This window comes from Aethalodelphis obliquidens, unplaced genomic scaffold (assembly GCF_003676395.1).
Source record: "Aethalodelphis obliquidens isolate GAN/ISIS:26980383/991018 unplaced genomic scaffold, ASM367639v1 scaffold62, whole genome shotgun sequence".
NCBI classification, from domain to species: domain Eukaryota; kingdom Metazoa; phylum Chordata; class Mammalia; order Artiodactyla; family Delphinidae; genus Aethalodelphis; species Aethalodelphis obliquidens.
The window spans coordinates 8,886,379-8,903,824 of record NW_020838006.1 but is presented as its reverse complement, the minus strand read 5'-3'; the positions used below and the strand labels follow the sequence as shown (position 1 = coordinate 8,903,824).

The window sequence follows — 17,446 nt, the reverse complement described above, 5'->3', positions numbered from 1 at the left end:
ACCATGTAAAACATCAGCCCACTCTGCTGGAAGGGCCACATGTAGAGGCCCTGAATCTACACGAAGAGAGGGAGGGGCCAGGCAGAGTCCGGCCTTCCAGCCATCTCCACCCAAGGTGCCAGCCATGTGAATAAAATTGTCCTGTGAAGTGAAGCAGACCAGCCTAGTCACCAGGTGAATGCCCTTGTGTGACACCACTCAGTGTCACTTGGAGCAGAAGAATCATCCAGCCAAACCCTTCCTGAACTCCTGACCTGTACATTTGTTAGGCAGAAGGGAACTCAATTTGGTGGCAATTTGTTGTGCGGCCACAGCTACCTAGTACCATATAAAAGACTGTAATTTAGGCAACAGCACCACTGATAACCACGAAATCCTGCTGGAGCGAAAGCCTTTAGGGTATCTGCCTAGTTTCCTTCTAAGATTAGCCCCTATCCCCACCCCTACCTGGCCTCCCCACACCTCCACACTGCATCTTTCTCCTGCGCTGGCCTTAGCTGTCTGGATGTGGGAGACATGTGACCCAGCCCTGGCTGGTCACATTCTCTCTGCCACCTCCTGGCCTCTTGCCACAGTTGTAGACATTTGACTTGAGCTGAGCCAGTCAGATTCTCTCTCCCAGGCTTGTAGGATTGGGACTCAGAGGGGGCTGATCAGTCTGTGTCTGTGGCTAGAAGTTTTGACGGCATCACTCATCAGCTTTCTCAGAGGTGTTCTAGACCCTTCCTTCCTCCAGCAGTTAAGACGACCTTGTCTGGTTAAGGCCGCTTGACCGCCACCACTCTGCTTTCATGGCCAGTCCATGGCAGCGGGTGATGTCTGCCTTCTCGGGCCCTGGCTCTTTGGATCACACACAGCTGGGTGGCCTCAGGGTGCTGGCCACCCCATGACACCCCCTCCTGACACACCACATTCTTTATAAAGAAACATGGCAGAAGCAAAGCGAAGCAGATGGCAGTTGGAAGGAGGTGGGAGGGTGTGCTCAGGAGAGGGGACACTCCTGAGTGGCAGAGCCAAGTGGCGGGCCCAGAGGGAGGGGGTGGGACACAGCCACCCCGCTCCCCACTCTGTGTCCCTGTCTGGTCCCATGCACCCAGCAGTGGAGGACGGTGTTCCCTCTCTTCTGAAATGTCTGTACAAAGGCAGAAGGAAGTATCTCTCTCTCACACACACACAAACACCCCCCGCCCCGCCAAAGCCCTTACTGTCTTCAGATCCCAAACACTGAGCTGGCTTTGTTCTCTACCCCCAGACCAGACGTCTTGGCAGGAAGGAGTTGGAGTTAGAGACAAGGGAGAATTAAGACTCTATCTGGCCACACAGATTAAACAAACAACAAATGGGCAGGTTTTTCAAAAAAGGTAATATCTGCTCCTGGTAAATATACAGGAAAATGGGCACTTTTGATACACTGCTTGTATAACCTTTCCAGAGGGCAACTGGTAATATGTAATAAAAGGCTTAAAATACGCATTTCTTTTGACTCGGTAATTCCGTTTCTAGGGTTTCATCTTAAGGACATAATGAAGGAGTTGTGCAAATATTTGGCTCCAAGCATATTCACTGTGGCACTGTTACAAGAAGTGTGAAACCAGAAGCCACGTGAATGAATCCCAGCATCCGAGGACTGGGATCTGCCATACACCTGCAGCCTGAGGACAGCGCTGGACACGGGTTTTTAACAATAGGAAAGACTTTCACAATTCTGCATTCAGGGAAAGCTAGGCTGTAAACTAGTAAATGGGATGTCCAAAAGGCACGGGAACCTGAGATAAACTGATTTTCAAGTAATATGCTCAATATATTTTTCTTCAACCTCCAATACTTTTTTCAGGTGAAGTCCAACTGTCAATCTGAAAAGATGTACAACAAAAACACTGTTTTCCCTGCGTTTCTAGATTTCTTGGATACTCTGAAGTATATTTACTATACTTTTTTCAGATTGATAATTGAACTCATTGTTTTAATTTTAGAGGTCCTACACCTTAAAAGGTATCGGGTATTTTACTGGAGAATTTAACACACTATTCACAAATAAGTGGGTGCTATGAGAATGCCTGGTCTCTGTCTATCATGTAGGGAAAAAGTTCAAGAAGAGACAACGCTGGTCTCACCATGGTTATTTCTGGGATGGGGACTCCTGAGTATTTGACAACTTTTCTGCTTACTGACATGTGTCTGTGTTTGATCAATAAATACAAATTATTTTGGAATCCCAAAGAAACTAATTATCTGAATTTAAAGGATGCATCCATAATCATGTAAGAGGCTGTTTCCACCTGCCTCTGAAACCTGGAACACTGGAAAAGCAGGAACTTGGTGCCAGGAAGTCCCAGCTGTGGTCCCTGGTGCTGCTGTAGGAGCTGGGGACACGGTGGAAACAAGAACAGACAGGACCCAACTCACGTGGCACACTACCATCCCGTGGAAGAGACAAACCTTCCTCAGATAATGACTCGGAAACCATTACTGATGAATACAGAGGCCCTAAAGTCAAGGACGCCAGGTGTCTGAGAGAAGAGTGCAGGGCAAAGAAACCATCTTAGAATTGGGGGTGAGGACACCCCTTTCTTCTTGAGAAAGTGACAAGAGGCAAGATGTGAAGGATGAGCAGGTGCTCCCTGCTGAAGGAGACAGGGCAAGTCTACCCCCTGGGGCACCTACGAATGAACCCCCATGGGGTTGGGAGAACATCTGATGAAGCTACCCAGGCAGCACTCCAGACATACAGCCCATCGCCATTACTAGAATCTTCTGGGCAGAAATCTGTTCCATATTCCACATGGGAAAAGAACAAAGAATGGCTCTGTAGTTTCTTTTCTTGTTTTTGTCCCAAGTAAAGGAGTTAACCATCCCCGTCCCAGTCCCAGCTGTTACTCCCCAAGCTTGTGCGTTGGAGTGAGGCTCCCACCACCCTGTGTTAGGACTGGTGGCAACTCTGCTAGGGAAGGCAGGAGAAGAGGGTAAGATTTTGGGGTTCCCTCCAAAGCGGTCCAGTCCTCAGGTGTGAATGGCCTCAGGAGGAGCCTAGACTCCATTCACTGCCTGGAAGGGACCCTGCGCTCCTTTCATTGTACCTGCACTGGGAAGGAAGTTCCACCAGGAAACCTTTTCCGACGATGCGCTCTAGCCCTGCTGAGGCAGGAGAGCTGGGTGTCTGGTCGGGGACTCCCTGGGGACCTGCGCTCTCCACTCACCTTCCAGAGCAGCACAGCCAGCAGCAGGAAGATGAGGATTCCCACCAGCAAGCTGATGGCAATGATCCACCCCACGACGTAGCCTCGGGGCTCCAGATTGTGCAACGCCTCGAAGACCACCTGGGAGGCAAAGCAGAAGTGAGATGGTTCCCAAATGGAAGCACCCACCGCCTGAGGGGACCCAGCCTGGGCTTGACATTGGGACTGAACTGGAGAGATGTGTCCAGACTGCTGTTATTCTAAAATGGGCTCTGTTGAGTGCTTTCCTGGGTGTATACGGATGGATTTTTCACAAGGACCTGAAAAGGCACTTGAAATCGCAGCCCCAGTTCTCGAAAGGGCTGTAATGACAACAGGCCTGATTTAAGTATCACGAAGTGAACGTAAGTGTGGTGAAAAACCGAGAGGACGCACCATGTTTTTGATTCAGAACAGACAGTAACAGTCTGTTTTATTATGGTTTTGAAACAAAGGGCATGGGCGTGCGCTCCAGGTAGGACAGTACTTCTTTCTGAGTGTTCCGTGCACTGTGTAACTTAGTGTGATTACTCAATTAATGCCAGTTTCCCCAGTAGACTGTGGACCTCAAGGGCTGGGCACAGTTTGCCTTGGGTCTCATGGCGATGCCTAGCACACTAAAAGCACTCACTCGAGGAGCGGAGCCCTGGTCTCCAATGGGAGCCATAGGTCCTCAGAGCCCGTGTCTCAGTGGGGCAAGTTTTCCCAACTTTGATGGAATCTCAGTGGTGTGCTAGCTCACATCAATGGTGCCAACGGCGCGCATCTCTTCCCAGTTCCACATCTAAGGATGTTACAATGCTATTTTGAAATGGTCCATCACAGGAGTATTTATACCACCTAAAGTGGCGCACAAATCAGGGCACCCCCACCCTCCTGCCAGAGAAGTGATAGCTTAACATGTGCTCGCTCAACACTGACTACTCTTTGGCTCTATTTTCGCCCCACTGGTCACAGTAGAGTTTATTTTTGTAGAATTCAAAGCATCCATTGTGTTCTCTACAGCCAATCCCCTAACACCCCACCGTCCCATTCAAGCTCCTCTGCTGAAGAGACAGAAATCTCAGCTCTGGGCAGCCCTTGGCTGCAGACAGGCTGGCCCAGCCACAGGGCTTTGCCCAAGCTAGGCCGTGTGCTTGGAATGCCCAGTCCCTCCTTGGAGGAGGCCTATGTAAACCTGGCTCAACCCTGAAAGCCAGCTGATTTTTTGCCTGGCAGGAAGCCTCGGTGGTTATGGGAGCCCCTTGCTCAAGCCTCAACAGTGACTGGGCACATGACTGAGTTGATACTAGCGCTATTTATGTTACCTTTTTAGGGCCTGGCTTCCCTCTCTCTGTAACAGTTCTTTTTTTTTTTTTTTTTTTGCGGTACACAGGCCTCTCACTGTTGTGGCCTCTCCCGTTGCGGAGCACAGGCTCCGGACGTGCAGGCTCACGGGCCCAGCCGCTCTGCGGCATGTGGGATCTTCCCGGACTGGGGCATGAACCCGTGTCCCCTGCATCAGCAGGCGGACTCTCAACGACTGCGCCACCAGGGAAGCCCTGTAACAGTTCTTGAATGCTCCTCTGTGTCAGGCTCTGTGCTTTTCTTGCAGTCTCTTGTCTAACTCACACAATCACCCCAGGAGGTATTTAGCACCTATTTTACACAGCAGGACATGGAGACCCAGAGAGGACAAGGGATTTGCTCTGGGTCATGTAGCTTAAAATGCAGAGTCAGGATTTGAACTCAGGTCTAGTCAACCCCAAACTCCCAATCTAAGCTGGTCACCAGCACACCACAGAGTACTTGGCTAACAGTGGCTCTTTAAAGATTATCTGTCAATTAAATGGATAATTTACTGTCTCTTCCCTGGTGATAAGGAAAGCAAACACAATCACCTTTGTCTCAACTGTCTTCATTCCCACAGTTGAGGTGGAGGGGTGTGCTGGGGGAGGGGAGGATGGTCATCCATGAGGCAGATCCTGAATTCAAAACATTATCTCTAGGGAAATCAGAGCAGAAACCATTCCTTCCTATGTTGGGACGGATCAAAGAAAACTGCCTACAGAACACAGCAGTCACTTCTGGGAATGGAAATAAGGCCTCTTTTTCAGCACATACTCACTAGCTGTGTGACCTTGGACAGGGTACTTTATCTCTCTGAGCCTCAGTTCTCTCCTCTGTAAAACAGGGGTAGAACAGCACCTCCCCAGAGAACTGAAGGGACTAACGCATGCAGAGCGATTGGCAGAGCCCATCCCTGACACGTGGCGGGTGCTCCCATCAGCATCATTAGCACTGCTGGCAGGGAGATTTCTTTTGAGGTTGTGCATGGTTGGCTGGCACCCTTTTTAATTTTAAAAAACTATTTATTGAAGTCTAATATACATAGAGAACAGTCTACGTAACCTAAGTGCACAGCTCACTGCATTTTCACGAACTGAATGCGAAATGCATCTGTGTAGCCAGCACCCAGATCGAGATGCAGGATGAGACCAGCTGCTGAGAAGCCCCCTTCACGCTCTCTTCCAGTCACAGCCCCCACGAAGGGTAATTGTCCTGACGGCCAAGAGCCTAGATGAGCATCACTGCTTTTGTCCACGCTCTCCCTGGAAGGACTTCTTCCTTCCACATTAGGTTTGGGAGATTCCTCCAGGCTGGAGCATGGCATTCTCATTGCTGTGTGAATACACCTCGATTTATTTATCCATTCTACCCGGTTTGGGGCTACTACAAAGAGGGATTTTCAGACATGAGGCGATCCTGAAGGAGGAATATGTGGGGGTGGGACAGAAATGGGCTGTGAAGTCTGTCATCTTAAGCCTACTCTTTTCTATCTGGTTCAGATTAGAGATTTCTGTCTTTAAAGACAGATAGATTCACGTCTTTGAGTTACTGCCCCTAAAAGCTGTGGATCAAATCACCTCTCACATTCAGAATCTCTTGTGGTGTCTTGCACAGGTCAACTATGAAGCACCGTGGCTGAGAGGGGCACCCTTGGGCAACCAAGACAAACTTCTCAGTTTCTTCCTCTGTGAAATGGGGAAGTAAGATAGTGTCTGAAAGTTCCTGGTCTCTGGTCGCATAGTGAAAATCTGCTGAACCTTCCTGTTGACAATGAGACAGGCTGTGGGCTCCGTGGGGTCAGCTGTAAAGTCCAGCCCCTTGGATCACCCTGAGAGCCGCACAGGGACGCTGCCTGCCCGCAGTGTCTAAAATGCGTATCCTGGCAAAGCTACCTTGGAGGTCTGGTTTTGTAGAGACAGTGAAGAGTATCCACTACAGTTTAGTCTGGCAAATTCCACAAGAATGCCCTGGCACTTCCCCGGAATGTGTGCTTAATCTTTTATTATTTTTAGTGATGCCGTTCATCATCTTGGATGTGTGCTTTATGCTTTGGCAAAGCTGGTTCTTGCACATCGCGACTCTAATCAACTCATTAAGTGGAAGGATCTGAGCAGCCTGAAGTTCTAAGAAGTCACATCTTAGATAAAAACCCAAAGGAACAGCAGCATGGACCACAGAGAGAGGTAGGAAGCACCGACAATCCAGTCTGGTCGCCACCACTAAATAGCAGGATGATCCTGGTGAAGCCCTTATACCTCTTTATTTTAATTCAAAAATTAAAAAAACTTTTTTGAATCAGCCCATGGTATTTTTTAATGTTTTTTTAAAATTGAAGTATAGTTGATTTACCATATTATATTAGTTTCAGGTATAGAGCATGGTGATTCAGTATTTTTACAGATTATACTCCATTAAAAGTTATTACAAGATAATGGCTATAACTCCTTGTGCTACACAATAAGTCTTTCTTACTTATCTATTTTATACATAGTAGTTTGTATCTCTTAATTCCATCCCCTGTACCTCTTTAAATATCTTTTCTCCACCTCCCCAGTTACTGCTCCAGTTCAAGCCTGAGCTTCTGTCACCAGCACTATTTCAGGAGCTTTGGAGGAGCCTTCCTTCTGTTAGAGTTGTCTTCCTAAAGCACAGGCCTCATCACGCACTTCTCAGTTTATACTACAGATGGTTTCCCTTTATACCAAATATACATTTCAGGGTACCAGGCTCTTTACAATCCGGTCTCCTTCCTACCTTTCCAGCCCCTGGCAGGACCTGTACTCACATTCTAGCTGGTTAGAGTTATCTCCCTGTGGGACCTGTGGCCTCCTGCCTGTCTGCAGCCTGCTTTTGCCACCTTGGAAGACTCTTCCATTCCTGTCCAGTTGACAAACTGCAATACTGCTTATCTTACAAATGTTCATATCCTTTTTTTTTTTTTTTTTTTTTTTGCGGTACGCGGGCCTCTCACTGTTGTGGCCTCTCCCATTGCGGAGCACAGGCTCTGGACGCGCAGGCTCAGCGGCCATGGCTCACGGGCCCAGCCACTCCGCAGCAATGTGGGATCTTCCCAGACCGTGGCACAAACCCGTGTTCCCTGCATTGGCAGGCGGACTCTCAACCACTGCGCCACCAGGGAAACCCTGTTCATATCCTTTGATCCATTAATTCTGTACTTGAAAATTTACTCATAGGCAAGAAACATAAAAGCACAGGAAAAGTTTTATATTCGAAGATGTTCACTGCAGAATTATTTATATTGGTACTGAATTAGGAATATCCTTAATGGAAAAGAATACAAAAAAGAATATATATGCATAACGGAATTACTTTGCTGTACACCAGAAACTAAACAAAACATTGTGAATCAACCCTACTTCAATAAAAAAACAGAAATATCCTAAAAGTCTAACAATAGAGCGACAGATGAGTAAATTACAGCAATCGCAAAGTAGAATACCACAGAGCTGTTAAAATGATAATACATCTGGCTGTCAAAGTATGATTTTCAAAAAGTTAAAAACATGACTCTCATACAAATATGCAGCAAATACACATTAAAAATTTATTTAATTCATGACCGAGGGAATCAGGATGGTAAAGCTAGTTCAAAAAAGGATCTGAGAATGCGGGTAGTTACAGAAAAAAAAGAATAGAAGAATGTTGAAATCAGATACAAAACTGATTAATACCTTACACGGCAATAAACTATAACCTTTGGGATTATATTTTCTGCCAGACAGAAGTCATTTTCATCTTTACTGGCAAAAGGCATTTGTAACTTAGTTTTCTATAGGTTAATATGTAATTTCACAGAATATGGGCCCTAGGGAGTTAGGCAGGCCTATTAGAACAGTGTTGTTTTTCTCAAATTTTAAGGTGTGTAAGAATCACATGAGGAACCTCGTTAAAATGCAGATTCTGAATCAGGGAGTCTGGATTGGGGCCTGAGCGTCCACATTGCAGTTACGCTCACTGGTGATGCTGATGCTGCTGGTCCAAGGACCACACTTTGAGTAGAAAGGGGACAGAGAGTGCTCCAGGCGTGCAAGGACACACAAGCATCTTTTGCCTGATTTCCAAGTTTTACATACTTTAGAAAACATGATAATAAAATGGGAAAAATGATAAATGCTATAAAGTTATACGAAAAAATCAATATCAATTTAGCATACAGAAGACTTCAGCTTTGCAGAAAAATGTAGGAAATTTTTTAAGTAAATAGGTGTTTTTAGATACTACGGGTATTGTTTTCTCTTTTCTACTTTTAACTACTTTTTAAAAAAACTGAGCATTTTAAAGCCAAGTTAAAAAAAAATTAAAAGGAGAGACTCTGCTCCAACATCTTCTGTTCCAAGAAGACTGATCTACTCTGCTCTTTTCAGCAGAGTTAATCATTCTCTGAGCTTTTGGAAACAGCAATTTTTCAACTTCTCTTAGCAGAGAAAATCTGCGCTAGCACCCCAATGTATAAAACAGAAAAAACTGGAGATTCTCTGTTTATAAAGAAGGTGGGAAGCTCGAGCCCTGCCTGAATGGTCCCCCTTCCCAAGCCAGTCCCTTCTACCCCAGGCCCAGCAGCCCCAGAACCAACTCAAGGGAACCCACAGCTCCACAAGCTTAGCTTTAAAACCACAGTGGAGCACTTCATCATCATCCCAGTCCTAAGTCCTCTTCACTCTGTAAGGTAATGATGTATCTTCCTGTCTATGGACTCCAGTAAACTGAATTCTTACAGAGCAAGGATTTGAATGCATGTTCTCCCGTCACCTAGACCAAGGTAGTGATTCATCATGTGATTCATGAAGGCACAGATTAATAAATTCCATGTCCTTTTTGCCATACCATTCGATGAAGTATGACTATGATTCAGTCTGCAATGAAGAGAGGATGAGATTTGAAGCTGGAGTTTCTGAGTGTGCTTCTCTTTTTTCTACTTCAAAAATATATCTGCAAATGTTATTTCTTTTGGGAGAGTCCTGGTCATCCATCCACACATGCATCCATCTGCCCATCCACCCCATCTGTCCATTTGTTTGTCTATCCATCTGTCTGTTCGTCCGTCCATCCATCCATCCACCCATCCAACAAATGTGTACACAGGACCTACTATGTGCCAGGCACTGTAGGGATTCATTGATGAATAAAACAGGCAGTCTTTGCCCTCATGGAGCTTCCAGCTTGTAGAGAATACTGGCCAGTTAGACACATAAATGCAAAATTATAACTTTAGAAAGTGCCCCAAAGGAGAGGTTCATGGTTAGAAAAGACTCTAAGATAAGCATGGCAGTCAGAAAGAGTTTTCTGAGGGACTGCCTGAGCTAGAGTTAAAGGGTAAGCAGAAGTTAACTAGTCAAAGAGGGAAAGGAACAACATTCCAAAAAGGAATAGCACGTGCAAACCCCCTGTGACAGAAGAGAGCCTGGCAGAGGTGAAGTACTGCCAACAGACAGTGAGCATGGAGCAAACAAAATGAACAAGAAGTCACCGGAAAATGTTCAAGATGAAGCTGGAGAGATGGGAAGGCCTGGAGGCTGTGTTAAGAATTATATGCTTTATATCAAAGAAGCTTGTGGCTTCCATCTGAAAACTGGCCCCATCTAGCTTTTTGATGGCTGCACTAAATCAAATCAAACCTGTAGTTATTTTGATCTTAATGTCTAATTCCTAAATAATTTAGTTTAATAGGTTACTTTCTTTTCATAAAACACTGAAATTCAAGCTTCTGACTCTCCTTCTCCATTCAGGTAGAGAGGAAATCGCTCCAAAAAGCAATGTAGAACCTCTTTTGTCTTCCTGAGGCATGGCTTTGAAAATTACTTATAAATAATCCCTGAGAATCATCAGATTCATTCATAAAATTACCTGAGAAAATTGTTGATAAGCATAGGAGGAATAAGGGATGCTTTAATTATGCCATTAAAAATACTGTGGGGGCTTCCCTGGTGGCACAGTGGTTGAGAGTCCGCCTGCCAATGCAGGGGACACAGGTTTGTGCCCTGGTCCGGGAAGATCCCACATGCTGCGGAGCGGCTCGGCCCGTGAGCCATGGCCGTTGGGCCTGCGCGTCCGGAGCCTGTGCTCCGCAACGGGAGAGGCCACAGCAGTGAGAGGCCCGCGTACCGCAAAAAACAAAAACAAAAACAAAAACAAAACTGTGGAATTAAACCTAAAAAAAAAAAAGAATTATACGCTTTATCTTAAGAGGCATGGGAGGTCAATGGAAGGTTCTAACTAGAGAGTGACATGGTTTGCATTTTGCAAAGAGCACTCTGGCTGCAAAACGCCTAGATTAGAAGGGAGAACTTTACATGGGGGTTCAAAGAACAGGTCCGTTAAGAGGGCTGCAGGGGAAGTGGTTTCCCCAGCAGAGATATACACTCCCAGTATGAAAGGAGAAAAAAGACTGAGGCTGAGGGGGAGTCTGCACGTTTCAGAGGGTGGTAGGAGGCTGAGAGATGGGGCGGCAGAAGTTCTGACCAACGAAGGGATAGATGATCACACAGCAGCAGACTGAAGCTGGAGGGCTCGTGTGTCGGATGTTAACTAATAAAACATAAGAGAATTGAGGAGCACGAGGATTTGCCTCAATAGAGTCCTTGAGGAGGACAGACATCCGGCAGGGGCAATGGCAGACCCACACGCTGGGCATTCTGCCTGCTACTGTAAACCTGAACGCACCTGAGGCTGGCAAGCTGGCATCAGGGAACCACCAGGAGCCAACTTCCAGTCTGAGGCAGCTGGTAAGCCTGAACCACAGCACTTGATTCACTTGTATGTTTCTGGAAACTTTTATGTTCTGACCACTGTAAATATGCCCAGTGTCATAGCTGGAAATGCTCAGGTCTCCAAAAGGCCTGAGAACATGACCACAATGGGGTACAGCTGGCCCAGGCCTGGCTGGATGGAGGGCTTCCACGGCTGAGGGGACAGCTCAGCATCAGCAGCACTCGAATGGAGGTTCAACCCCAGGCCCCACTGCCTGAAGGTCAATTACAAGGGCAAGATGCTTTCCACAATTAACATCACACACAGGTCTCACAGACAGAAGGAATTTATATAAAATAAAAAGTGGGAAAAGAAGAACATCTGGGACAATGAAATGTCATTTTCATCTGCTTCTAATTACATCTAGCAGCCAGTGGAGAAGGGGGCAGGGATAAAGGGTTGTGGGAGCTGGAGGAAATGTTCTCAGCAGAACCATGTCTTAAATCACTCTCAGAACAGAGCCTTCAGAAAGCATCCCTGCTCCAGGGAGACTGAAGACTTATGGAGATGACATCAATGAACAGAAAATAAATTGCATTTGGCAAGACGGACATTGTAAGTCTGTGCTGTGATAAACAAAGATGTCAAACTTGCCCCTGCCTGCTAGGTGCTGGGTTTCAGGAATTCCTTGGTCTGTTAGAATTTGCAGAGGAATGAGCTGGGCCAGTGCTAATTCCTTTATTGTTAAGAACGGGTCACATTTGTTGAGAACTTATCGTGTGCCAAACATGGTGCTAAGAGGTTTTATATCTATTACTCCTGAGAAACCTCATGACTGCTCTTTAAAGGGAGGAGGGGAACACAGCTCCTTTACCGCAGGCTACGGAGGGCCCTGGATGAGTGCTAATTCTCTTGATGAGTAGCTGTGCATCTGGTTAGGAACCAGGCCACAACAGGAAAGAGCTCCAGAATCAACAGACCGCTAAGTCAGAGCAAGATGTGCTTCTGAGGTCACTGGAGCCAAGGGTCGCTCCAAAGACGAAGGGCCAGCTGTCACCACCCATGGCTGCATTCCTACCATCTGCCAGAGTTGTGCTCCTGCTGTGCGAGGGCGGGGCAACAGGACAGCAGGGGCCCAAGGAGCGGAGGATGAAGGGAGACTCGGGCTTGCAAACAGGCAGCCCTGCACCAGACCCGGCCCTTCCACTGACAAGCTGTGGCATCTCAGGCTGGTAGGTCCCTTCACCTGGGGGTCTCAAGTTTCCTCATCAGAAAATGGGAGTAATAATATCTCATTCACAGGGGTGATGTGAGAGTGATAGGCGATAATCACATCAAATGCCCAGCACATCACAAGAACTGAGCATATACGAATGAAAACAATAAAATCGTTAAGCAATGGGACGCAGAAGGGCACATCGAGCCAAGCCCCCAGTGTCTGCGTGGAGACCACTGCCATCTGTACCCTATACTACTGGTCGTCCGCCCACATCCCTCGGGTCCCTCGATCAGTTCCCTATGTCCAACCCCAGCTTTACATGCATTCACTTCTAAGTGGACGGCACGTCAGAGGCCACCTGCCCCAAGGGCATGTGGGGAGAGGAGGACCCTGGGGCTCATTACCTCCTGGGCAGCCCCTGGCCAGTGACTGACACGTACAGGAGTGAGAAAGCCCAGCTCCCTCGCTTCAAGGCAGGATGATCTCTGAGGTGGTATTTGTGCTCCAGGGCTCCGCTAAGGCTGGGGCCCCTGGAATCTCATCCTTGGTCCGCTTGTTCTCTTTCCCTATCCTGTCTCCTCACTTCTTTTCCCGTCTCTCTGGGAGCATTTCCTTACTAAAATCTTTGCACCCACATCCTCATCTGAGGGTCTGCTTCTTGAGAATCTATTTTAAGACACCATCTGACTCCATCTGGAGCCCAACCTTCTCCTGTCCACTTAGAAAATGCTTTCAATACTTGTTCAGGGGTCACTCTGTCCATGCAGCCAGCCTCTCCTAACCTCTTCAGCTCAGGCTTTCCCAGCACAAAACCACACTACTGTGTGTGTGTGTGTGTGTGTGTGCGCTTGAGCACGTGTGTCTGCACACGTGTGCAAGTGCAGTGTTCACCCCTTGAGGCTATAATTTTTTTCTTGTTCATGTTTACCGGGGGGTCCAGTTCATGTCTAGTGAAAGAATTTGAGGGGCTGGACAGCAGCCTTGTCCTAAAATACAACCTTCCATAGCAGTGGTTTCCTTGGCTCCACAGAGCCTAGGGGTTTGGTGAGGGGATGCAGAGGCCCCCAAGGGAAAATGGAAATACAAGTTGGGGGAGTTCCAGGCATCCCACCTCTGACTCAACCAAAGCACATTTCAATTTAGAAAGGGGTTGTGTTGTTTAAAAAAATGATAGATTATCATGATGACAGCTGGAAATCATTGGTTTAGAGTAAACTGATCATGATTCTTGAGGTTTTGAGGGAGGGAAAAGCTATTCTTTATTTGCTTCCTCCCATCCTTGGCCATCTCTTCATGCAATGGGAGCCACTACTAACTGACTGCTCATGCGTAGGCACCAGGCAAGGGGCTTTGCACCAAGATGTGATCTGATCCCTCCCAACCCTTGAGGACAGATACTCCCCACATGTGACTGGCACAAACTGCTAGACCTCTACTGATATAAAGTACCTGTCTACTTCTATCTCCTCGGCCACCATCATCTCTAGCCAAGTGACGGTCACAACCTTCTTGCAGGCCCCTACAATCCACTGTCCACACAGTAGCCTATGATTGTTAAAAAATATATATTGAATCATGTCATTCCCCACTCAAAACAGAAGCTTGCAATGGCTTCCTTTGTAACTGCTCCCTGGTGTTATATGGTATGACCCTGCCTATGTCTCTCATCATGGATGTCTTCACGTGTCTCCCATCATGGACGTCTTCACGTGTCTCCCATCATGGATGGCTTCACCACTCACCAGGTTGCTGCCACACTGGTGTTTCAGCCTTGAACATGCTAAGCTATTTGGCTCTTCATATGGCTCTCCCTCCTCACTGAGACACTCTTCCCTGTGCTTGGCAAGCTAATTCCTCCTCTCTCTCTAGATCTCAGCTTCCTTGGAGAAACATTCCTTTAGATTCCCCTCAATCTAGAGCAGGTTACTCCCATGGAACTCACCTTGATTTGAAATAAAACCCTTGTTTGCTTCCTTGTTTACTCTCTGTCACCCTCTCAGTCAGCTCTGGGAGGGCAGGGGCCATGGCTACTTTGCTCCCCATTGCACCCACAGTGTCTCTATGTTGCCTGGCCCGTAGCAAGCCCCCAATAAGTATTCATTGAATGAAACTGTGAATAGTGACAATCAGCAAACCACACTGGGATTTTTCTCAGTTCCTTATGGTTAGAGCTTAATTCTCACATTGGGGGTAGTGGGTGAGGGGAGAGGACCGCCTACCATCTTTTGATGATGACAGGGAATGGGGGGGGTGATGACTTTCCAATGACCCTCTTCTTCATCGTACCTCTCAGTGTAAGAAGGGGGAAAACTCTCTTGCCGGGTATAATGTAATTTTTCACATAAATGGTAAAGTACAAGTCACAGTCTATTCGGCGACAGAAAATTGTAAAGTTTGCTTCAAGATGCATTAAACAACAAAAGAACTATAGGTGGCACCTTTCGAAGTAATCTCATTTACTACCTTAGATGATGCCCTCTAGATTGGGGGGCAGTGACAGGGAGCAAAACGGAGGGGAAACCTCCAGGAAGTAGAAAGCAGGTTTCCCATGTTACAGATGAGGAAACGGAGACTCACAGAGCTTACCTGATACCCAAGATCACACCACTGGGATGTGAAGGAGATGGGATATGAAGCCAGGCTTTTCTAATTCCAAAGGGGGAAATACAGTGCTCCCTGTTCACAGAGGACAAGGCCAGACTAGAAGTACTGACTTCCCGGAAGGGCCAAGACCGGGAACTGAACTTGAACGGCTTCAGAGAAAATGAAGCTGGAACGTGCTGTCCTGATCAATTCGTGCGTGAGGGGGAGGTTTATTCAGAAGTGAAAGCGTGGCTGCAGGCTGGAGGCTTTGTTCTGGAGTCTGACTGAGACTGCGCAGGGAAAGCCCCCACTGGGGTGAGGAGAGCCAGGTCCAGTCTGAAGGGGCTGGCTGGGCTCCAAGGGTACCTGGGCAGTTTTAACAGACAGACTTTAAAACAAGTCAGTCCTTTCCAGAGTGGACACTTGCACTTGTCGGGGCCCTTTCATCCAAGGCCCAGTGCCCTCCCGTGTGACTGAGTGGCTGCAGGGCAGGGAAAGGAGCACCAGGCTGGGGAGTTAAGAGCTCCAGACACTATTCTTGGCTCAGTGATGTGAGATCCAGGGCAAGTCATCTATTCTCCCTGAGCATCAGAGGCCCTTTGTTCACTAGAGGAAGAGGCTTTATGCTTCTAATCCAGGCAGGGCACAGCAGAATCTCAGGGGACTTGTTAAAGTTATGACCCCTGCATCTCCCCACCTGCAGGGTAAGGGATGGCAAAGGAGGACTGTGGGAGGGAGGTGACCTGGACATATGATTCCCGGGGCAGAAGGTGAAGGCCCCAGACACTTGTCCTGTCAGCAAATGTCAGCAAGGAAGTAGCTCATTCCAGCATATTCATTCTTAAAACAAAACAAAGCCCAAAGCACAAACACTGCTAAACCACCTATGGACAAAGACTTTCATGTTCTCTCATTAATGGAGCTGACAAAGTGGTCTAAATGACTGAACAAAGACTGGCTCAGATGGGAGCTCTAAGATGCACCAGGGGTTGGTTGGCCCCATGCTGTCTTCGGTATTAGAAAAGCACATGGGAGGGGGGTATTTGTCACTTTTTAGCATCCTTCCAGTGCTGGGGAGTCTTCCTCTAGGTGAGTCTTGGGGTGAGGGTGAGGCTCTACTATAATAGCCAAAAATGCCAGCCACCTGCTCTTTCTGGGGTGCCTGGTACCCCATGGACAGGGGTCTAACCTCAGCCAGTGAGAGGTTCCTGCCTGACTCCAGAGCAAGAGGCTGAGAGAAGCCAGGGAAAGTGTCCAGAGTACCACGCCAGGCTCTTCCTGGGGCCTGACCCAGCCTGTGGTCCTGGCGCCACAGATTTGTCATATCCCCAGCCTTCCTGGCAATTCTGAGAGCTACCCAATATCCTTCTAATCCATTCTGATTCCGCTAAAATGAGACGGAGTCAGTCTCTCCTGCTGGTACCTAGAATCTCAGCCTGGTGCCCACTCCACATGGCAATGACTTACTTATCCATCTGTGGATTTCCATGTTCATAATGTATTCCACTATTTCAAACTATCAAGAAAATAGATTTGCTCTGTAACTCATACAAGCTTCTCACGCAGTCTGAGAAGGGAGTGTGGGGTGGTGGCTCTCAGGAGCAGAGCTGGTGTGCTGGAGATTCTTAGTTTGCCCCCGGGGAGTTTCTAGCCTCAGCTGTTGGCAGCACTGGCAGAAAAGCCGGAAGGGTTGGGTTGGACAGGATGGGAGTTCAGAGTGTTCTCAGCACAATCAGCGCTGAATGCGGTGACTCAGATCTCATCCACAGTTCTCAGGTTTGGGTCTGTACAAAGCCAGGTAAGCTGGTGTGGTTGGCCTTGGACACATGCTAATACCCCACCTGGGAAGGGCACCTCAAATCTATTATTAGTAAACAAGGAAAATGCCTCAAATATCTAGTACATATTTCTAGGTATTCAACCGTACGCCCTGTAAAGCACTCCCCGTACCATGGCATAAAAATAAAAGACACAAAGAGTCCCAAGAAAATTATTTGATTTGCCTGTCAGTTGAATTATCACCATGTGCATTTTATGTGGTTAAAAACTAGATTGTTTTCCTCTTCTCACCCACACCCTGCTCGTTACCAGCAGCAAGTACACTTCCTGTTCATTCCAAGGCCATACAAATGTGGCGTCTGATCTAAACTCCTGCGATATTTTGCCTGATTTAAATTTGGTGGCTAGCCTCTATGGAAATTTCCCTTCCGATGAACAACTAACAGAGCACCAGGCATTCAGAAGAAACATGTAGGGTGGAACGTGTTTGTTCTAAAAAGGCAAACCTTCCTACTCAGAAAATATATATTTTTTTCTGCCAGGAAAGTTGAGAACAGATTGTAGTACTTCATCTTGGCTCACGGATTGAAAGGCAAAGTTATGGAAAGGAGGG

General features: G+C 47.3%; 1 protein-coding gene across 2 annotated transcripts in view; it reads right to left on the bottom strand.

The window, feature by feature from the left end:
* ITGA9 (integrin subunit alpha 9) overlaps positions 1-17,446 on the bottom strand; it is a 353,650-nt gene that overhangs the window by 12,619 nt on the left and 323,585 nt on the right. For both annotated transcript variants that reach the window (XM_027088159.1, XM_027088160.1), the window contains exon 27: positions 3,198-3,317. In XM_027088159.1, the coding sequence (XP_026943960.1) occupies positions 3,198-3,317 (120 nt within the window). The remainder of the gene's footprint in view (positions 1-3,197; positions 3,318-17,446) is intronic.